The sequence below is a fragment of the Myotis lucifugus genome, unplaced genomic scaffold (assembly GCF_000147115.1).
Source record: "Myotis lucifugus unplaced genomic scaffold, Myoluc2.0 scaffold_313, whole genome shotgun sequence".
NCBI lineage: Eukaryota > Metazoa > Chordata > Mammalia > Chiroptera > Vespertilionidae > Myotis > Myotis lucifugus.
In genome coordinates this window covers 944,093-967,764 of record NW_005871361.1, presented here as the reverse complement: position 1 = coordinate 967,764, position 23,672 = coordinate 944,093, and the positions used below count along the sequence as shown (strand labels likewise).

Genomic DNA, 23,672 nt, shown 5'->3' with positions numbered 1-23,672 from the left:
GGGGGGGGGAATTTGCCCGGAAGCCGGTCCATCCTTGCTGCTTGACACAGTCGCTGCAGGGAAAGAAACATTCTGCACAGCATATGTTTCAAGGGACCCTGGCGTATTATGGCATACTGGTTCTTAAATATGTTTGCTCACCCTTCTTGGCTCTATGTAGTTTTAACCAAAGGTCCACCCTCTCCGAAGGTTGTTTCCCCAAGGTAGGGATTTTTCCCTGAAAGTTAGGGGAGGGAATAAAACCTCTTAACTAAATGCCAGGAGGGTAGTTAATCACTTTAACTACAAACAATCACCCTTAAGCCACATAATCTTTACTCCCTGGAATGGAGATAAGAAACGCCCTAACCTTTGGAATAGAAATTGACAGGATTAAAATCAACTGGTATAAATACAGATGTAACAAGACCATAAAAAACAGAACTTGGCTGGAGAGCCTGGGCAGAACCTGGTGAGAGAACCTCGCTATGTTGATCAACTGAACCCTGTCTCCGTGTCATTCCTTCTTCGCCGACTCCGTCCACATCTTTAGGGACCCCTGGACCTGCTGGGGTTGGACCCCAACAGCCTGCAAAGTCGGAGGCCCGCCATGGCCCAGAAGAGAGCCCTGCCGCAGAGCAAGGAGACCCTGCTGCAGTCCTACCACAAGCGGCTCAAGGACGACATCAAGTCAATGATGGACAACTTCACCGAGATCATCAAGACCGCCAAGATTGAGGATGAGACCCAGGTGTCCAGGGCCACCCAAGGCGAGCAGGACAATTACGAGATTCACGTGCGAGCCTCCAACATCGTCAGAGCTGGTGAGTCCCTGATGAAGCTGGTCTCTGACCTCAAGCAGTTCCTGATCCTGAACGACTTCCCCTCAGTGAACCAGGCCATCGACCAGCGCAACCAGCAGCTCCAGGCGCTGCAGGAGGAGTGCGACAGCAAGCTCACCGCCCTGCGGGATGAGGTCTCCATCGACCTCTACCAGCTGGAGGAGGCGTACTACTCGTCCAGCTCCAGTCTCCGCGAAGCTAACGATCTGCCTCTGTGCGAAGCGTATTGGAGGCTAGACCTCGACACAGACGCTGCCGATAGCCTCGCGGCCCCCCTGCGGGTCTCCCCAGAGCCCAGCGCTGGCCCCCTGCAGCCCGCCGCCCCTGCCTACTCCCACGCTAGCGGGCCTGGCCCCACAGAGCATGCCTGAGCCTTTCCGCTCTCTCCACCAGCCCCTGGGATCTTAGCAACAAATTCTGGCGCCCCGCTCGGCCTTGGCTGCTGCTGGGGAGCGGCTGTGGCCTCCTTGGAAACCCCGTTGGCCAGGGACAGCCCCCCAGGAGTGTGGAGGGAGAGTAGATCCCCCCATTTCCAGAGTGGCCCACTCTTCCTCCAGGCACCTCTGGTTCACTACCTTCCGGGCTGCTGCTGGGACCTGAGCCTGCTGTTTAACGTGGGGAGGGGCGCTGGGTGGGTGGGCAGTCCTGGCCAAGTCCACACCAGGCCCCTGTGCAGCCACCCTGCCGCCTCGCCCAGGGGCCCCTGCAGAACTGGGGCTGGGGGTGTGGTTCACACAGGAGCTGGCGCGGGCTCCTTCCTGGTTCTGCGGTACATATCCTGGTTGTTCATTTGTGTGCGAGATGGTTGAATAAAGACAATTTATTATTGGTAACCATTTTATTTTTTATTTTTTATGTTTCAGATACACAAGAAATAATTTTTAAAGCATAAGCATGTCTCATAAAATATTTAGGACTTACTGAAATTACTTTATTTTAATTTGAAATTCATTTTATATGACCATCCTGTGCATGGGATGGTGACTCCAGCTGTTTTATTTTGTTTTTAAAGGCATGTACAATTTCAAATGTCCAGAGGGATTGGGACCATCCAAAGAGTATAACTGGGTTATACGTAGATTCATCTATTTATTTTTTAGTGTTAATTAATTGGTACACTAGACTATTCTACAAGTTTTGCCCTGATTCTAAAAGGCAATCACTGTGAGCCAAACACAGAGACACTGAGTTATTTATTTTTCAGTCTTTATCATGGGTAAGAGCTAAGTGATGATTTCATTATATGATTTCTGTTGTCTTATTAGATGACACTCTAATCCCAGCTCTTAAAAAGCAGCTTAGGGTAAACCTTGGTGACCCTAGAACAGGGGTGGGCAAACTTTTTGACTTGAGGGCCACAATGGGTTCTTAAACTGGACCGGAGGGCCGGAACAAAAGCATGGATGGAGTGTTTGTGTGAACTAATATAAATTCAAAGTAAACATCCTATCTAATAAAAGAGAAACATGGTAATTAGCATACAACCGCTATCCTTCCCATTGGCTAATCAGGACGATATGCAAATCAACTGCCAGCCAAGATGGCGGCCGGCAGCCAGGCAGCTGGAAGCGAACATGAGGCTTGCTTGCTCCAATGAAGGAGGACTCCAACGTTCCCCGCCTGCCTTGCCGGCCTCTGAGCTGGCAGTTTGAAACATTGTAACAAATATAGAAGCTAAACAAAACCCCAGAAACCAGCTTTCAGCCCGCCGGGATCTCAGAGCTGGAGATGATACAGTGTTTCGATTATAGAACCGAAACAAACCAGATACCTGCTTTCAGCAGCAGAGGCCTTGGCCCAGAATAAAAAAGAAAAAGAAAAAAAGGAGTGGTTGGGAGCTTCAGTCACCCACCAGCCTGAAAACAGCTCTCAGCCCCTCACCCAGACTGGCCAGGCACCCCAGTGGGGACCCCCACCCTGAAGGGGTTGTGACCAGCTGCAAACAGCCATCATCCCCTCATCCAGGCTGGCCAGGCACCCCAGTGGGGACCCCCATCCTGATCCAGGACACCCTTCAGGGCAAACCAGCCAGCCCCCATCCATGCACCAGGCCTCTATCCTATATAGTAAAAGGGTAATATGCCTCCCGGCACTGGGATCAGCATGACAGGGGGCAGCGCCCAAACCCCCTGATCGCCCTGCGGCTCTGTGTGTGACAGGGGGCGGGGCCACAACCTCCCTATCCGCCCTGCTCTGTTCATGACAGGGGAAGGCGCCCCAACCCCCTGATCAGCCCTGCTCTGTGCCTGATGGGGGGAGCTCCCCAACCCCCTGATCGCCCTGCGGCTCTGTGCGTGACAGGGTGCAGCGCCCCAACCCTCCCCCCCGACGGGCCCTGCTCTGTGTGTGACGGGGGTAGAGCCATAACCTCCCCATTGGCCCTGCCCTGAGTGTGAGAGTGGCGGCGCCCCAACCCCCTGATCGGTCCGGCTCTGTTGGTGATAGAGGGCAGCGCCCCCAACCCTCTGATCTGCCCTGCTCTGTGTGTGACAGGGGGCGGGTGCCCCAACTCTCCTATCGGCCCTACTCTGTGCGTGACAGGGGGGAGCTCCCCAACCCCCTGATCGACCCTGCTCTGTGCATGACAGGGTACGGAGCCCCAACCCCCCTGATGGGCCCTGCTCTGTGCGTGAGAGGGGGCAGCACCCCAACCCCCTGATTGGCCCTGCTCTGTGCGTGACAGGGGGTGGCGCCGCAACCTCCCCATCGACCCTGCCTTGAGTGTGATAGGGGGTGGTGCCCCAACCCCCCAATCGGCCCTACCCTGAGCGTGACTGAGGGTGGCATCACAACCTCCCAATCGCCCTGCTCTGTGCATGACGGGGCGGCGCCCCAACTCCCCAATCGGCCCTGCTCTGAGCCTGACCAGGGGCTGCACCTAGGGATTGGGCCTGCCCTCTGCCACCCGGGAGCAGGCCTAAGCCAGCAGGTCGTTATCTCCCGAGGGGTCCCAGACTGCGAGAGGGCACAGGCCGGGCTGAGGGACCCCCTTCCCCCCCCCCCGAGTGCACAAATTTTTGTGCACCGGGCCTCTAGTCATTACATAAAAGGGTACGGTCTTTTTTTTTTTTTTTTAGTTTTATTCATTTCAAACCGGCCGGATCCGGCCCACGGGCCGTAGTTTGCCCACGGCTGCCCTAGAAGATAGTAAATTATATTGGAATGAATAATAGACTGAAAATCAAGAGCTCTGTGTGTAACTTGGCTCTCCCACTGATGTTTGACTAATATTTATATAGTAAATTACCTGCTTGATGTATTTTTGGAAGTCCTACAGGCATCCAAACTTCATAAAATATAAATGTCCACCATTTATGCTTTTGCTCTTAAATATGCTTCTTTTTTCCCCTATGTACCACCCTCTACCTAATCGTTCAAATAAAAATATTAAATCCTATCGACAAAAAAAAAATTCTCCCAAAGACCTGATGACTACACTATAAATTTAAATTTGAATTAATACTAATACTTCACAGATTGTTCCAAAAAGTAGAATGTGAGGTAACACTTCCCAACTCATTCTATGAGGCCAGTATTAACCTGCGACTAAAACTACACAAAGACCTCTAAAGGAAAAAAGAAAACTACAGAGCAATACTCCTTACACACATTCCTTAAGAAAATACTAGGATACCTAATCCAGCAGCATGTAAAAAGGATTATATACCATGACCAAGTAAGAGTTATCCCAAGAAGGCAAGATGTGTTGTCAACATTATGCTTACAGGCAGGGGAGATACCATGGTCACAAAGGTGGTTTTTCCGGGGCCAGGCTTATGCACTGCACCCTGGATATGCTGACCCCTATGATTTCCTTAAACGTGGGAAACTCGACTGCATAATTTGTGGTAGTGGGGGACTGTGTTCGTGCTCTCCTCTGGGGGAAGAAAAGAGTTAAAATTATAAAACTCTTATAAGAAAACATAAGTGGATGCCCCTAGCCGGTTTGGCTCAGTGGATAGAGAGTTGGCCTGTGGATGAAATGGTCCCAGGTTCGATTCAGGCCAAGGGCACATGCCCGGGTTGCGGGCGGGATCTCTTCCTAGTAGGGGGCGTGCAGGAGGCAGCCAATCAATGATTCTCTCATCATTGATGTTTCCCTCTCCCTTCCTCTCTGAAATCAATAAAAACATATTTTAAAAAAAGAAAACAGCCCTAACCGGTTTGGCTCAGTGGATAGAGCATTGGCCTGTGGACTCAGGGGTCCCAGGTTCGATTCTGGTCAAGGGCATGTACCTTGGTTGCAGGCACATACCCAGTGGGGAGTGTGCAGGAGGCAGCTGATCGATGATTCTCTCTCATCAATGTTTCTAACTCTCTATCCCTCTCAATTCCTCTCTGTAAAGAATCAATAAAATATATTTTTTTTAAAAGAAAAGAAAACATAAGTGAAAATCTTTGTGACCTTACATTAGGTCTCTTAGATATGGTCCCTTAGATATGACACAAAAGCACAAGTAATAAAAAAGGATAAAGTGGACTGCATTACAAATGAAAACTTTTATGCACCAAAATATACTATCAAGAAAGTTAAAAGATAACACTTAGAATGGGAGAAAATATTTACAAATTATAAATCTGATAGGAGTCTAGTATCCAGAATATATAAAGAACTTTCACAACTCAACAATAAAAAGAAAAACAACCAAATGAAAAACAAACATAGGATTAAATAGACATTTCTCCAAAGAAGACATATAAATGACCAATAATCAAATGAAAAAATACTCAACATCATTAATCACTGGGAAAATACAAATCAAACTCACTAGCATAGCTAATAATTAAAAACACAGAGCCCTAGCTGGTTTGGCTCAGTGGATAGAGCATCGGCCTGCAAACCGAAAGGTCCCAGGTTTGATTCCAGTCAAAGGCATGTACCTCAGTTGCAGGGGCCCTGGTGGGGGAGCGTGCAGGAGGCAACCAATCGATGTGTTTCTCTCACATTTATATTTCTGTCTTTCCCTCTCTCTTCCACCCTCTCTAAAAGTCAATGGAAAAATATCCTCGGGTCAGGATTAAAAATAAATAAATAAAATAAAAACAGAAAAAAAAACAAGTATTAAAGTAGATGTGGAGCACTTTGAACCATCAGACATTGCTGTCGGGAATACAAAACGGTGCAACCGCTTTGAAAATCAGTTTTTTTCTTCACAATGTTAAACATATGGCTGTCATATGACTCAGCAATTCCACTTCTAGGTATACACCCAAGAGAATTGAAAACATATGTCCACACAAAAATGTGTACAGAAATGTTCACAGGAGCATTATTCTTGTGATGAAAATTTTTGGAAATTATAATGGTGATGGTTGTGCAATATTGTGAAAGTAGTTAATGCCATTGAATTGTGCACTTAAACTGGTTAAAATAGAAAATTTCATGTTATATACATTTTACCATAACGTTTTAAAAAGTAAAAATGAGCTAGGCCTAAGACCAGGTGATTTCTAGGTAGGGTGGCTGTAAGTTCCAGAACAGTCCACATTTATGACTGTTGTGCCAATCGTAATTATTAATAGTATCCCCTTAGAGGCCAGTGATGGCGAACCTATGACACGCGTGTCAGAGGTGACACGCGAACTCATTTTTTTGGTTGATTTTTCTTTGTTAAATGGCATTTAAATATATAAAATAAATGTCAAAAAATATAAGTCTTTGTTTTACTATGGTTGCAAATATCAAAAAATTTCTATATGTGACACGGCACCAGAGTTAAGTTAGGGTTTTTCAAAATGCTGACACGCCGAGCTCAAAAGGTTGGCCATCACTAGGCTCTCCAAGTTGTCCTGATTTGAACAATGAATGGCTTGGTCACTCTATCTCTAAGGATCTCTGATTTTCTGTAGTTCTGAAACCTTAACCATGGGCGTTAGGACCATGTAAAGGTTTTGTGATGACATCACCTCTCCAAAACTAAAACCCACTGACTGGCCTCTGCAGAACTGGAGGCAGCGCAGAGGACGTCCACACGTCACACAAAGGCCCTGCTCCCTGGAGGCAAACCACAGTTTGCATGGAGTCCGCGACTTGGGAGGGTGCGGCTGGGGCGGTGGGAGCAAACGCCCGGCCCCACCCTCTTGCGTCCGGCCACACTCAGCATGGCCAGCGAGAGATGGGCGACCCCAACGACCAAACTTGGCTCAGCGGACCAATGGGAACAGACAAGGGGCGGGAGCTATGGGAGGAGGGGCATGGGCCCCGAGGGCGTTGCGGGCGGCCTGGACCACGCCTGCCTTGCTGGCTGGTTGCAGCTGCCACGTAATTCCCACTTTTGCTGGATTTTGCCCGGTTGGTGCCACCGTCAGCGCTTCCGGGTTGAACTCCAGCTGAGCTATCAGTCCCCACCCCGTCAGTGCTAATCCCTCCTCCCCCTGCAAAGCCCAAGTCAAAGCTCAGTGGCTCCTCCCTCTCCTTTGGGACGACTCTACCTCCCAACTCCGAGATAAATTGGAGTGTGTCCTCACACGTTTGAACGTAAAACGTTTCTTTCTGATTATAAAATATATGCATAATTTAGAAGATTGGGAAGAGCGTTAGTATCAAAGTAAAAATAAAAAGCATTAAAATGAAAATGAAATGAAAAATTATTAATTATCCTGTCAACCAGAAGCAATCATGATTACCTTTGGTCATTCTTTTATTTTTTTCTCTTGTTTTAATATCATTGGGACAATGCTGTAAAAAAAGTTGTATTGTTTTATTACATGCTAAGTATTTTTCCTTGTCATTTTAATTTTATGCATACTATAAAGCAGCGGTTCTCAACCTGTGGGTCGCGACCTTTTTGGGGGTCGAAAGACCCTTTCACAGGGGTCGCCTAAGACCATCAGAAAACACATATATAATTACATATTTTTTGTGATTAATCACTATGCTTTAATTATGTTCAATTTGTAACAATGAAATTGGTGGTCACCACAACATGAGGAACTGTATTAAAGGGTCGCGGCATTAGGAAGGTTGAGAACCACTGCAAAGTATTCCATGGGTGAATGTGCCATTATTTTCATTGTTTCCAATGGGCATTTAAGCACTTGGAACTTTAAGTGAATAACTCATTGGAGGTGGGGCAGATAGAGTAGGAGAGGCAGGTAAGAACTGGCTAATCCATGACTTCATCTTCCCTTTATAAAGTTGTTCCACAAGAATTACAAGATTTTAGAGCCCTTACAGACATAACAGTCTTAGGGTTCTAGATTCTAGAGTATTACAATCTTGAGAAACTTGGAATCATCCTATTTTGAGGGTGGTAAGGACTTCTGAAGAAACAAGTCCAAACTTTCACTAAATGTAGGAGTATAAACAATCAGAGCTGTCTCAAGTGTGGGCTCCTTTACATTTAGAATGTCACCTTTTACTAGCTCTAGTCAATCTCTCTCTTGTATCAAAATGGCTCTAACAAGTCTTCACCAACGGGTCAAGAAATAAGTCAGGACTCCAGCCCTAATTTCTTCCTAGGCAGGAGCTGTACTAGGTATCTAAATGCTGTTTGTCGTGCTCTACCATTTCTAAGTAAAAGCAGGGCAGGGAAGGGGGGATTTTATATGAATCGGTTCACTTATTTATTTGATAGGAGAGAAATAAATATTGGTCTCTTTGGGTCTCTTCCATGAAACCAATGGACTGCTCAGGGGTTTTATAATAATGATAAATTGGCCTGAATAGGGGTATCCAAATAAATGAGGTAATGTTGAGAGGTAGTAATTGGATAAAAGAGCACTGGGCTAGGAGACCAAAAACCTGGCTCTTTAAAAGGTGTGATGTTGAGCAAGCCACTTCAACTCTCTGAATCTTAATTCCTCACCTTGTGATGAGTATTTTAAGTACTTCTTTGCTTGCTTCATAAGATCGTGTTGAAGAACAACTGGAAAAATGTTTATGAAAGTGTTTTTAGAAAAAAGACGGCCCTGGTGTGTGGGAAGAGATCAACCAAAGAACTTGTATGCATACATGCATGGACACAGACAATAAGGTGGTGAAGGCCAGGGGTAGCAGTGGGCTGGAAGGGGTCAGTGGGGGAAAGGGGGGACATATGTAATACTTTCAACAATAAAAATTTTTTAGAAGCCGAAACCGGTTTGGCTCAGTGGATAGAGCGTCGGCCTGCGGACTGAAAGGTCCCAGGTTCGATTCCGGTCAAGGGCATGTACCTGGGTTGTGGGCACATCCCCAGTGGGGGATGTGCAGGAGGCGGCTGATCGATGTTTCTCTCTCATCGATGTTTCTAACTCTCTATCCCTCTCCCTTCCTCTCTGTAAAAAATCAATAAAATATATTTAAAAAAAAATTTTTTAGAAGGCACTGTATTTTGTTATTATTACTGGATGGCATAAAATTTTTAAAAAGAAAGTTTTGAAACAAAAATATTTTTGTTTATTGATTTTAGAGAGAGTAAGGGGAAGAGAGAGAAACATCAATTTGTTGTTCTACTCATTATGCATTCATTGGTTGAGTCTTTTTAAATATCTTTTTATTGATTTCAGAGAGGAGGGGAGAGCAAGCAAGGGAGAGATAGAAACATTAATGATGAGAGAGAATCATTGATCAGCAGCCTCCTGCATGCCCCCTACTGGGGGATAAAGCCTGCAACCCTAGCATATGCCCTGACCAGGAATCCAACCGTGACCTCCTGGTTCATAGGTGACGCTCAAGCACTGAGTCATGCAGTCAGTGCTGATCGATTCTTATATGTGTCCTGACCAGGGATCAGACCTACAACACTGGTGTATCAGAACCAGGGCTGTTTTGTAACTTTTAATGAATCATAATAATTCAGATAATTGGGAGAGGAGATATGGCAAAAGCCAAGTGGTATAGTAACTTTCTTAAGTTCATATGACCACTTCTTATGCCATGATAGCATTATTAACTCAGGGTAACTTCTGTTTTACTCTGAAGAATTTGCCTCTTTGGCTTGGAAAGAACAGAATTATCTCAAGTGATTTAGGGTGGAGATTTGTTGAGTTTTTCATTGTTAGGATATACTAGTACATGCTGGAAAACCATTAAATGCTGAGTAGTCCAGTTTCAGAAAGAGTTAGGATACAGGAAAGAGAGGGTGGTTCTGGATTCAAGAAGGGGCTATGGACCACAATAGAGTCAGAAGGTCTGGCTTCCTCTTATCCAGACTTGAAAAATATGTTCACTTGGATTGAGCCTTAGTTTTCTCATCTGTAAAATGGAAATAACAATAATAGAAATGTTATCTAACTGGGTTACTGTCTATTTATGGCAGAATAATGGCATCCAAGACCATGAGAGTTGAAAGGGCCTTAGAAATTATATATATATTAGAGGCCCGATGCGTGAAATTAGTGCATGGGTAGGGTCCCTAGGCCTGGCTGGCGATCAGGGCCGATGTGTGGGGCGACCAGTGGGGTGATTGGGGGACCCCGCTGGCACCCGCCTTGGCTGGTCTGACGCTGCCCACTCGCTGGTCCCACCCCCCGCTGAGGCGACTGGCAGAGCAATGGTGGGGGGTGGCACCGGCCTGCTCTCCAGCTGGCCCCACCCCCACCGGTTGCCTCCCTCTATGGGGCCACCAGTGGGGCCTATGGGCTGGGGGCAGCTCCTGCGTTGAGCATCTGCCCCCTGATGGTCAATGCGACTGGTCGTTCCACCGGTTATTCTGCCATTTGGACGATTTGCAAACTAGGCTTTTATTATATAGGATAAAATGGGGAGCTGATATAATTAGAGCAGAAGGCGGGAGTTCTGGATGGTAGCCTAGTCCACTTGGCCTTTGCCTTGATCTGAGAGCTCCGAGTCCATCACCCTCATTGTACAGATTTGGATGCTGAGGAGAAGAAGTGACTTGCTCCAACTCATTCAAGTCACATAATAGTAGTGGTAGGACTTGAGCCCAGATTTCTTAAACTCTAGTATGGTGTTCTTTCCCTGAATATAAGCTGCTTCCTAAAACATAATAAGAATGTGAATAAAAAGCTGAAATTGTCAGGAGTAAAAGTAGTAAGATTCAAAAGGATAAGTAGGTAATGGACATGATCAGGCAATTCACAAAAGAAATACAATTGGATAACAAAATATGAAGAAAGGTTCAATCAACAGAAAATGAAAACGAAAACTGAACCTTATAAATTACCAAATTTGCAAATATTTTTGATATGCAATTTTTTACTTGCCAAATGTGGAAAGTTTTCAAATATATTAAAATTCAATTATTATGAAGGTGTGGTAAAACAAGAAACAAGTAAATATAGCTATTCGGCAAAATATGCCAATAGCCTCAAAATTAATCTACATAGAACTAATTCTACTTCTCATGATAGCTATCATAAGAAAGTAATATTAACATGAAAATTTAGTATAATCTGTAATATTGAAAGTAAAAAATTTAGGATCCAATGGTACATCTTTATAATATAATATTGTGCAGCTATAAAATGATATTTGCAATGCATTTTAATAAACTAGGGAATAGTTTATATCAGAATATACTGGAAACAAAAATGTCTCTAAAATTGGAAGCAGTCTATATTGAAACTATTTTTAAAATATTATTTTTAAAAGGAGAAATTCAATGAAATGTTAATATCCTGATTGTCTTTGGCTGGTGTGGATTTTTTGTTTTGTTTTATTTTACTTTTCAGTCTTTTCCATATTTTTACAGTATATTTTTCTTTTTTCTTTTTTTAAAGGAAGGCTCTCAGAGACTCAAATAGGAGCTTATCATGAGAACCATTTGATTAGCAAACCTTGGTGGCAAAGTATTAGTGTTCTTCGTCAAGTCCAATGTTTGTCCACAAATATTTCTGGTGCCTCCTCTATGTCCATGCTATAAAGATGCTGAGAGAAACACAATGCTGAATCAGACAAGGATTCTAAAGTCAAGGAGCATGCCCTGGTGATCAGAGAAACACATCTGCAAATAACTATAATACAAATGAAAAGTCCAGAAGGGAGGTGTAGGAAAAGATGGTGAACAGAGTTATCAGTGGAGAAGCAAAGGGTATATACGTAGGAGTGGCTGGAGTGGTAAATTGGAGATAAATCATAAGAACTATGAATGCCAAGATAGGAAGTGTTGTTAAATTGGAGGGCCATATGTAGCTATTGAAGGTTTTGCTTTGTTTTTATCTATTTTGGTTTCATTTATTTGTTTGTTTGTATTTTTAAATCCTCACTCAAGGATATTTTTTTCCATTGATTTTTAGAGAGAGTGGAAGAGGGAGGGGGAGACAGAGAGAAACACTGATGTGAGAAAGACACATGATTGGTTGCCTCCCACCTGCTCCTGACCAGGGCTGGGAGCCTGCAACTGAGGTATGTGCCCTGGACCGGAATTGAAGCCAGGACCCTTCAGTCCACAGGCCCACTCTATCCACTGAGCAAAACCGGCTAGGGCTTTATTTATTTATTTGTTGTTGTTGATCTATTTTGGTTTTAAATCATGATCTTCATGATATGAGCTTCAGGAAGGCTACCTTTGGAAATAAACTAGAATATGAATGAGACTAAAGGCTGGTAAATGAATTAGAAGCCAGTTCAGATGAGAGACAGTGAAAGTGGACGTTGGGAAGTAGATGTGAAGGTAAAGAGGAGGAGGCATTTGCCCAGCCAGCATGGCTCAGTGGTTGAGCATCGACCCATGAACCAGGAGCTCACAGTTGGATTCGCGGTCAGGGTATATGCCTGGGCTGCAGGATCAGTCCCCAGTGTGGGGCATGCAGGAGACAGTGGATCAATGATTCTCTCTCATCATTGATATTCCTATCTTCCTTTCTCTCTGAAATCAACAAAAAAATTTTTTTTAAAAGAGGAGGAGGTATTCAAATAAAGACAGAGAGGATAGTTGAAAATGAAGGTTAGAAGCTTCTATTTCAGTAGGTCAAGGAGGTATTACTATTTTCTGAGGGATTTATTTCAAAATTGGCCTCCCCATCATGATTTTGTAAAATCTGCACCTGTGCCTCCTAATCTCAGACTGCCAGGCAGGAGAACCACACTGGTTTGTTAGAGTGAAATTAAGGAATTTCTGTTTCTATTTTTTAAAATATGTTTTTATTAATTTTTAGAGAGAGAGGAAGGGTGAGGGATAGAGAGATAGAAACATCAATGAGAGAGAAACATCCATCAGCTGCTTCCTGCCCTCCTGCACACCCCTTACCGGGGGTCGAGTCTGCCCTGACTGGGAATCAACAGTGACTTTTGGTTCATGGGTTGACTCTCACACTGGCCAGGCTCTGTCTCTATTTTTCAGTACACTTGTGATATCTGGGGCTTGGGCAGCAACAACTACAAAGGATTCTTCCTAGTTCCTTAGAGAAGTTTTTCTTATGTTGAGTCATGCTGTAAGCTATGAAAGATGGTGTAAGTGATTAAAGGAATGAGAATAAGGGGGGCGGAGGGATAGCCTCTTAGGTGTCCAAGGATTCTTGCCCTTATGCTGAAGGATCTTTGTGCAGTAGGTCTTCTCCCAGTAACCTGAACATGGGTTCTGGGCTTCCAGAAAGATTCTCGGCTGAGTTGTACACCGTGCTGCTTGGTGAGTGGTTCTGGGTACAATTTCTCCCTCCCTCCTTACAGGCTTCTATGATCTCACTAACCACTTGAGCTTTCCTCTTGCAGCCTCTTTCATCATCCTTTCTCCTTCTCTCCAGGGCTAGGTAATCCCCACTCACTCAGCCCATCCCTGCACAAGCAGAAAACTCCTGGTAAAGTCTGGGGAGTCAGCGCCATCCCTTTCTGACTTTTCCTAGGTCGCCAGCTCTCTTCCACCCATGGCCTTGTATCATTTTTTTCTTTTAAGTATGGTTTTCTTTGTACTAAAACCATACCAAAAAAAAAAAAGGCAGAAAAGTCCTACTGAAGCTAAAATAGTTTTCAATTGGTGTTAGCTTAATACATATATTTCACTTAAGCCAGAAATGAGAGCTATTGTGCCACCCTTGGGAAACTCTTTATAATAGGCATCATAGAAGTATTACTTTAAAGGAAGTTTAACTTGAGATCAAACATATTCCTTTAAAGGGCCTCCCTTTATTCTCTCTTGTTCCCTAAGGCTTTCTCTGATGTGGTTGTGCAGAGGACCGAAGCAGGTGTTTTTTTAAAAGAGGTTTTAAAGAAGGCTGGCTTGTAAAAATAAAACCAGAAAGGCAGAGTTCCTCCATGCTTTTATTTGTGGTGGAGGATCTTGGAAAATTCAAAATCCATAATAACATCTAGGAACTTTTATATATTCACTCATTCATTATTTCATTCAACATTTATTGGAGCTTCATTATGTTCTATGGCCTGTGCCAAATGCTGGAGATACAAAGAAAAGGGAAGAATACTCCCTTAAGAATACCAGCTTTAAAAAAAAAAATACCAGCTTCTGGTCAAACCTCAGAGGGAAGACGGGGAGAGTGGGGTGGTGGGTAAGAGATCAACCAAAGGACTTGTATGCATGCATATAAGCAGAACCAATGGACACAGACAATGGTGGGGGGGGGGTGAAGGCCTGAGCTGGGGGGCGGGGGTGGTCTGGGAGAGGTCAAAGGGGGGAAAAGGAGACATATGTTATACTTTTTAAAAAAATATATTTTATTGATTTTTACAGAGAGGAAGGGAGAGGGATAGAGAGTTAGAAACATCGATGAGAGAGAAACATCGACCAGCTGCCTCCTGCACACTCCCCACTGGGGATGTGCCCACAACCAAGGTACATGCCCTTGACCGGAATTGAACCTGGGACCCTTGAGTCCACAGGCCGACGCTCTATCCACTGAGCCAAACCGGTTAGGGCCATATATAATACTTTTAAAAATAAAAAATTGAAATATATTAAAAAATAAAGTAGAAAAATAAATTATTTAAAAAAGAATACCAGTTTCTGTACAAAGATGAATGAACAAAGATTGGGAGACATCTGTCTGGAGGTGGAGGAGAAATTTACAGATTGAAGAAGAAGCTGGTGTTTCAGTGCAGTTAGCTACCATTCTTATCTAGGAAAGGCTGATTTCATTGTCAGTTCCTCAGTAAAGTTGCTTATGACCCAAATTTGTGTGTGCTGTTGTAAGTGCCAATTCACAGAATGTTGGTTTGAGGCTTAGAGTTGGCAATGGAAGGATCTCAAGAGCCTCTAATTTGTTTTTGGTGTTACTGACCATTAAAAGGAACCTCCAGAGCTAAAAATCTATTGTGTTGCCCAGTATTTGTTATGTACCAGTTGTTTAAGCTTAGGCAAGCCATCTATCTTCTTCCCTTCAACTACAAAGGGAGAAAACCAGTTCGGGCAAATATATACATTTTTTTTAAAAAAGTGGCTCATAGAGATTAGTAGGGAGACCAAGTCATAAACAGTTATAAAGCAATGGAGATTTCCAATCACAGAGATACAAAAACTCTGTGTATGAAGGGAGTACCTGGTCACATAAAGGGAGTATCAAGTGGAAAAAAAAGGTGAACAGCAAATGAAATAACAAATATGCAGTTATTTTTATTGTTGCTTTTATTATTATTATTATTATTATTATTATTATTATTATTGCTACTGCTGCTGTTTTTGTTATTGTTGTTCTTAGCAAGGTGTAAAAACTGGTAAACATGAATGGGGCTTCAGTGATAGGGAGCTTGCTTTGTTGTCAGAAACCCTGTCAAGATTTTTTATCCTATTGTTTTATCAATCCTTTTTATGCTTAAATTCCAAAGAGCTACAAAAGGCTATGTAGGTAAATTGAGGCAGAGTTGCTAAGAGACCATCTAAAGAGGTAAATTCACAGTTAAGTACCTAGCATAATGCATTGCCCATAGTAGTCCCTCTAAAGAATAGTTATTATCAACTATTACTATTTTTTTTGAGAGGGAGAAAGAAACATTGATTTTATTGTTCCACTTATTTATGCATTCACTGGTTGATTGTTGTGTCCTGACGGGGATCGAACCAGCAACCTTGGCATATCGGCACATTGCTCTAACCAACTGAGGTACCCCTCCAGGGCTACAAGGCAAGTGAATGTCAGAAAAGCTTACTTAGAATTAATCAGCTTTTATTTTATTTATTTATTTATTTATGGGGGGGGGGGGCGGGGCGGGTAATCAGTTTTTAAACCGAGGTTAGAAGTCTGCTCTCCATGTCCTGTGCTAGGCGCCTGAATGAATTAATCAGACGGGATCTCAGTCCTTGAGAAACTCAGAATCAAATATGGGAAAGAGACGGAAGCAATATATAGTTTGGCAGACAAAAGAGCAGAATTGTGTGCCACGTATCTAGGCGACGAGGGATAGCGATCAATTCTGCCTGGAGAAAGCAGTGAAGGTGATACTTGAGCTGCAGGGAGGGCGGAGTCTGCAGAAGATTTCTGGACATCGAGTCTCAGAAGCTGCCGGAACCAAGGTGCTGCGGGAGTTGAGGGAGTCTCGGTCGGAGATTGTGACGGGACCCGATCAAGGCCGGTCCGTCAGTGTTGTGAGCCGCCCGGGGGCTGCAGCTGCTTGGGTCGATCTTCATTTTGCACAGTAACAGGCCGCAGCAGCAAAGGATGAACGGAACTCTGGGGAAGGTAACGTGGGTTCCACGCGCGCCGCGCGCGGGGGAGGCGGCGGGGAGAGCAGGGCTGGGAGGTGGCCCGGACTATCACCGCCCCTGCAGACATCCGGGTATAGAAAATGGCGAAAACCAGGCTCTTCCCGGCAGCACACGCGGCGCCTTGTAATCAAAGCGCTGCGCTCCCTCCTCTCCGCTCCGGGTGCGCCCGGCCGCACCGTTCTGCGCGCCACGCAATTCAGCCCTCGCCGCCCAGCGGCCTGAAAAGAGACGATCCCACGACGGGAGTCACAGCACCAGGATAGGCCCCAGATCATTTTATCTTTGTATTAACTCATCAAGTTCCAGAATTTTTCCTAAGAATACCCTTTTTGACTTGAACTGATTGGGATGTGAGGCTACTTGGCGCTAAGGGAAGGGTGGTAATAAAATACATGTTTACTTATGAAACCTCAAGTGACTGCAGTAAAACCGATGCGCCGCTATGAAGGTATTCCTTGGCCCTCCCTTGGCCTCTTAACAGATCGAACAGATTTCAGTTGTGCTCTGTCAGTTGTGCTTCTCAGAATAATGACTTATTTTTCAGTGATTTATGTCAGAATTTTATTTTCGGTATTAATTGTGGAGACTATACTTCCTCGATGCACAGATTAGCAGGTTCATCGCTGCTCATGGATCGACTAGTAATTATCTGGGGGCAGCCCCTGCATTTCTCCGGCTTCGTTTCCTTCAGGGCCCAAGCCCACTTCATTCTGCGTGAAATAACTCACTGTGGTTCACCTGAGCCAAATGGTGAGCATTGGCCAGATCTAGTGAAAGGATAATAGAAAACAATCAGAAAGTTTCCAGCTTCTATGGTTAAAGACAGTCAGACTGGTGGCTCCGTGCTCCTGCTCTGCTTGCCTTGATGCCGAGGGATGCTGGGAGGGGGGGACCCTGCTTTGACCATTCCGGGCTCCAGGGAGCCCATGCCAACCTGTCGTTAGGCCGTCACATGCGGGCGTTTAGGGCCCTCCCGAGTCTGATGCCGCTGCCCCTTCTCCACCCCTTTGTAGACTGTTTCATCCGCCGCTGCTTTGTCCTTCCTTTGCCAAATGCTTAATTCCTGATCCTTGATCCTGTGGGGCCTTCTCACTTGAAGTGCCCTCACCGCCTGTCCAAAGGCTCCATCCTTCAGGCCCAGCTCACCGCATCTTTCCCGCAAGATGTTTCTGAGTACGCCGGCTAACGCGCCTCTTTATTCTCTGAACTCCTGGCTGGTGTTATGTTTTGACACCTAATCATGTGCAGTCTTATGAGCATCCTTGTCTCAGCCTGTCTGGGAGTGTTCGTTAATACCTTACGGTTACGAAGAAAACCAATGGGATTCTCTCTCTTGCCAGTTGTATGACCTTAGGCAGGTTATGTGACCTCTCTCGGCTTCAGTTTCACATCAGTAAAATGCAGGTCATGATGCCCACTATGTGAAATTGTTGTTTATAATCTAAGACATAGAAGATAATGTAAGACTACTTTGTAAGGCATGTAGGACTATACAAATAGGAATATTGACATTATTCTGTAATTAATAAATGGCTTCATCTGCATAATTTAATTTGCTCTTCATAATATTATGAGATGATCCCGGCAGGTACAAGATGAGGATATGGACGCTACTGGCACTGTCTGGTACATAATAGTTTCTCAAATGTTTTCCTGAATGCTTGAATGAATGAACTCCTTGCTTATAGGACAGTAGCCTCTTAAGTGGTAGTACTGAGACTATAGCCTAGGTCAGTGGTCGGCAAACTCATTAGTCAACAGAGCCAAATATCAACAGTACAACGATTGAAATTTCTTTTGAGAGCCAAATTTTTTAAACTTAAACTATATAGGTAGGTACATTGTTATTAACTTAATTAGGGTACTCCTAAGGCTTAGGAAGAGCCACACCCAAGGGGCCAAAGAGCCGCATGTGGCTCGCGAGCCGCAGTTTGCCGACCACGGGCCTAGGTTTTCCACCTCTCTAAGACCCCACTGTCTTTCCTTTTCTGAGTATTTCACATCTCCTTACTTTGATAATAATCTTGGTTTTCCTAATCTGTGAAATGAAGAATGAAAGCTTTCCTTGACCTTCCCCATTGTCAATCCTTCCTTTTTTGTGACCTATACAGTCCATCATACTGATCTCACATTGCAATGTAATAAATAATTTGTACATCTGCCATCCTCACTAGAAATATTTAAGGGTAGGCAACTGTATTTTCTTTGTGTTCAAATGTACTCATCTACAGTAGGTACTGAATGAATAAGTGATTGAATAAATGTTGACATTACATGATACTTACTTGGTAAAGCTAAGAATAGTACTTCAAACTCCTAGCTCAATTATCTTTCTTCGGGACCCTAAGACATTTTTAGCTTACAATAATCTCAGATTGTAGATGAGTGAGAAGCCCAGCGTTACTAGAATAAAACTGGATGGATTCATGTGCCTCCTTGGGTCAGTAGAAGTAGTACAGACCTGGCCGGTGTTGCTAAGTGATTTAGCATTGACCTATGAATCCAGAGGTTGCCAATTCAATACCCTGTCAGGGCACACGCCCAGGTTGCTGGCTCAGTCCCCAGTACGGGCATGCAAGAGGCAGCCGATCAATGTTTCTATCTCTCTTTCCCTTCTCTCTCTGAAATTAATAAACACTGATAGAGATAGATGTTTCTATCGCTGTCTCCCTCCCTCTCTCTCTGAAATAAAAAACATTTAAAAAAAAGTAGTAGTAGAACAGGGTGGATCTGACTAAGACACTAATGCTGATTTTCATCAAACCCAGAATACATATTGATTGATCCAGATGACAGCCCAGAAAGAGCTACTCAACTATGGGGGCAGATCCCATAGTTCAAGTGAAACCATTGAGGGCTAACATGGAGCAGAGTTCATATGAACAAGTGACAAATCAACAGACATGAATTAGGAGGACATAAGAAGATAGGAAATAGGAAACAAATGTACAGTGCCTAGAAGGGCAGGGAGTTCAAAATCCCAGGAAAATTGTCAAGAAGTTCACTATATCCTGGTCACTACTAGACTGTAAGTGGAGGACAGGGGCATTTTTCTACTTTGTTCATGGTTTATCTTCAGCACCCATCACACACTAAGATATATATTGTTTAGTAAATGAGTAGCTGAACAATCACCACCGCTATCATCAATGCTACTTATTCTACCATTAACAATGTGCCTTGCACTTGCTAAGCCTTTTTTATATATTATCTAATTTAATCATATAAACAATTCTATGAGGTAAATATTTTATAACCTCTTTAGAGATAAGGAAGTAAGGTTTGGAGGCATTTATTAATTCAACCAGTAAATATTTATTGAGCCCAGCCGGCGTAGCTTAGTGGTTGAGTGTCGACCTATGAACCAGGAGATCACAGTTCGATTCCCAGTCAGGGCACATGCCGGGGTTGCGGGCTCGATCCCCAGTTTGGGGCATGCAGGAGGCAGCCAATCAATGATTCTCATCACTGATGTTTCTGTCTCTCCCTCCCTCTCTCTGTGAAATCACTTTTAAAAATGTTTATTGAGCACTTGTGTAGAAAATGTGCTAGATGCTGGGATGTAGCTTTTCCTGTTTTCATGGAACTTATATTCCTAGCAAAAGAGACAGACGAATTAAATAGGTAACTTTGTGTGATAAATGCCATAAAAGAAAGATTCTGGGTGTTGTATGGATGTGTAACATGCAGGATCCAAGCAAGTCTGCACAGTCAGGAAAGTATTCTGAGGTGGTTACATGACTATGACTTAAAGAATGATAGAACTTTTTTTTTTTAATGATAAAGAGCATGTGCAAAAACCCCGAAATGAGAACACACTGGGAATTTCAGAGGGCCCCAAGGAAATTGGGAGAGAAGCAGTGGGGCTTGGATCAAGGGAGAATGTGCAGAGAAGTATGGGGATGAGAGTTGGGGAGACAGTAGGGGAGTGGGCTTACAGTTCAGGAGATGACCACAGGTGTTTTGAACTGAATTTAGTCCTGGAGGATGTTAGGGAATTGGGCCATCTAGCAGTTATGATGTGAGGCCAGATATTTCATTTTAAAAAAATACTGAGATATCATTCACATACCATAATATTCACCCTTTAAAAGTGGACAACTCAGTGGTTTTTAGCATATTCACAAAACTGTGCAGCTATCACCACTATCTAGTTCCAGAATATTTTCATCACTCCAAAAAGAAACCCTGTGCCCATAACAAGTCACTTATCATTCCCTAATACCCCTGTCGACCCCCTGGTAACCACTAATCTTTCTGTCTCTATGGGTTTGTCTGTTCTGGTCATTTCGTATAAATGAAATCATACAGTATCTGAGGCCATGAGTTCCTTTAGTGCCTTGCCAAAGATCATACAGCTAGTAAATTGGAAGTGCTAATATTCAAACCCAGGTCTTTGTGAATTTATAACCGGTGCCCCTAACTGCCATAAAGACTCAGTGCAAAGACTGACTTTGATAGTCTGTCATTCTTTAAGTCATAGCCATGCAACAACCTCAACATCAGAAGAGAATGGCTAGAGGAAAACTATAAACAAAAGCAGTTTTGAAAGAACTTAAAAAAGGTCAGCTAGAACATATGTACTAGCTATGTGCATTGGACATATTAATTCACCTTTCTGAGCTTTGGTATCCTCACAGTAAAACGGGAGTAGAAATATCTACCTCACAAAATCGTTGTGAGCAGTAAAGGAAATGATGTTTGGCATATAGCAGGTGCTTAACAAATAGGATTATTTAGGCTATTATGAGCATATTCATTTCACTAATATGAATTGGTATTACTCTTTTGAGAGGTAAGTGGCAGAATGGAAATCGTGGGCTTTGGATTCAGTCAGACTTGGGGTTGAATTCTTGGCACCTCTGACCAAGCTTATAACTTTGAGCAATTGAACCTAAGCCTCTGTATTTTCCTCTATAAAACAGACAATTATCTCAATAATGACTCTACCTTTGGTATAAAGAGTATGTGTAAAGTGCTTAGCACAAAGGATGTACTCAATAAATAATAGTAAAAATGCTATTTTAAATAATATTTGTTAATATACAGATATATTCTGTTAGTCTTCAAAAAACACCTCTCAGTTGTTTCCTCATGGGCTCCTGACCCACTGCTGGCACTACCCACTTTGGGGCTCTGGTGTCTAAGGCTGCTCATCCTATATAATAAAAGCCTAATATGCAAAATGAGTGAATGGTGGAACGACCGGTCGGTGGGGGGAGGCGGGCAGGGCCAGCGAGTGAGTGGTGCCAGGCCAGCCAAGGTGGGTGCCAGTGGGCAGAGGGAGGGGATGCCAATCGGGGGGCGGCAGCAGCAACTGGCGGTGGCAGAGAGGCAATTGGGGGGCAGGACTGGCCACTCGCCAGCTGGAGCTGTCCCCCTATTGGCCCGCCGGTCACCTCCCGCAGAGGGAGGCCAGACTGCGGCTTAGGCCCCTGAGGGCTTCCAGACTGTGAGAGAGTGCAGGCTGGGCTGAAGGATCCCCCCCCCCCCCCATGCATGAATTTTAGTGCACCAGGCCTCTAGTGAACTATAAGGTTTTGCCCCCTGACTTCTCTTCTTTGATAGCTGTGAAGTCCTTTCCAGTTCTTGGCTCCCAAGCTCCTGGGACAAGTATTTTTATATCCCATTGTGGCAGCTGTGTCCTCATTCATTCATTCACTAGCATGACTGTCCTCCTCTTCCATTTGCTCCAGAGCTGGAGCTGCTCTTCATTTGCTGACTGGGAGGAGGGGGTATTTGTGGATGCAGTCCCAAAATAGATTACTTTGGTCCTGATAAATACTGCTGAGCATTGCAGGGAGAGGAAGCACATTTCCCAGAGCTGAAAGGAAGCAGCGTTCACACCACAGTTTGAATGTCTTCCAGAAAGTTGTCAGCCTTTAAGCCTGGCTTTTAGATAATTACATCCTTTGCTATTATAGAGACTCTGAACAATTAAAGTGAGGAAAAATCAGTCTCATCTAGATCTTTCTTCCCATCCAATACTTCCTCTGTATGAAGTGACCCATTTAAGAATATTCTGTTCACTGGATTTCTCTTCTGCTTGTGATGATGGTTGACAGATCTTGGGACTGGTGGAACCTTAGAGTCATTTGTTCTAACTTCAGAGGGAAGCACTAGCCAAGGTACTGTTGACAAAAGGTTGCTGCCACCAATCCAACCCCAACAGGAGTCCCCAATTTAGGATGGGGTGAAGGGGCAGAAACTTTACTCACATGAACAGCTTGCAAACCTGGGAAGCACAGCCTCTGGTGGAAACTGAGAAAGTGCACTCCATGAGGACAAAGCGGAGGCTCCCTTATTTAAAGTCCCTGCCCTAATCCCTGATTGGTCCATTTTTATGCAGATGAGGAATACAAATTTGCACATTCTGATTGGTTCAACTAGCACTGCTCTGATTGGTCAGAATCCCATATTCTAGTTGGTCATTGTGGAGTTGATCTGATTGGCCAGTAAGTATGCAAATGAGGATATGGTTGAGTAGTTCTCATTGAATGAGGCAGGTCTCAGCCCACTGGTCAAAATATAGTTACCAGGAACTCCTTTATAAGGGTTGACTCTGAACATAGAGCAGGAGGTTGGTAACTCAGTCTGTACCTTTTCCCTGAAATGCAGAGTACATCAGAAGCCTCTGTCCCTAATGGCTGCTAGACTCTGGTTAGGAATTTGGACCCAGTTAACCATGAGGAGTCCTTTGCAGTTATTTTCCTTCTTAAGGTCCACAATATGGTGGCTAGAGGTGGGGGAGCCAGCTGGCGTTCCTGTTTCCTGGCTCACAGCTGCCTACTCTCTATCTTTTATGTTAGGTTAAGCATTTTGCACACATACTTTACAAAGTCTTTTAGTATCTGATTTAATTGTGATTTTTAGGATTGTCAATGTACTTTGTTCTCCCTTCCATCTATTCATCATGACCTCACATACTCTGGGAGACTTTTCCTAAATTTGAGCATTTCCTAAGCACCAAAACATTCATTTATGTGAGAGAGGGTGTAAAATAGAAAATTATTTTCTTTGAAATCAGAGAAACCTAAGATCCTATGCTAGTTCTGATAGTAATTGTTTGGCTTTGGGTAAATTACTTAATCTCAGTTTCCTCAACTGCAAAAATAGGATAATAATACTTAACTTATAAGGGAATTATGATTTAGACACATAGTAGGCATTCAACAGGTGGTAGCATTGCTTATCACTTGTTTCTAATCATTTATTTATTCACCAAAACAAACCTTGATTGAATGTCTACAATGTGCCTGAGAGGAATATGACAGTACATTACCCTTGCCCCTGAGGATCTCTTGGTTTAGCATACTGA

General features: G+C 43.9%; 1 protein-coding gene, 1 non-coding gene and 1 pseudogene across 3 annotated transcripts in view; all 3 read left to right on the top strand.

Annotated features, from left to right (window-relative positions):
- Window positions 1-585: 585 nt before the first annotated feature.
- On the top strand, window positions 586-1,192 carry LOC102438039 (annotated as a pseudogene). Its single transcript, XR_002832068.1, has one exon. The product of XR_002832068.1 is annotated as a mediator of RNA polymerase II transcription subunit 22 pseudogene (transcript).
- Window positions 1,193-4,538: 3,346 nt separating this feature from the next.
- LOC111828266 lies at window positions 4,539-4,701 on the top strand. Its single transcript, XR_002832072.1, has one exon. It is a non-coding gene; the product is annotated as a U1 spliceosomal RNA (small nuclear RNA).
- An 11,191-nt stretch (window positions 4,702-15,892) lies between these two features.
- MRPL48 (mitochondrial ribosomal protein L48) overlaps window positions 15,893-23,672 on the top strand; it is a 49,911-nt gene continuing 42,131 nt past the window's right edge. The window contains exon 1 of the mRNA XM_006100461.3: window positions 15,893-16,328. Coding sequence (XP_006100523.1) covers window positions 16,308-16,328 — 21 coding nt within the window. The 5' untranslated portion in view covers window positions 15,893-16,307. The remainder of the gene's footprint in view (window positions 16,329-23,672) is intronic.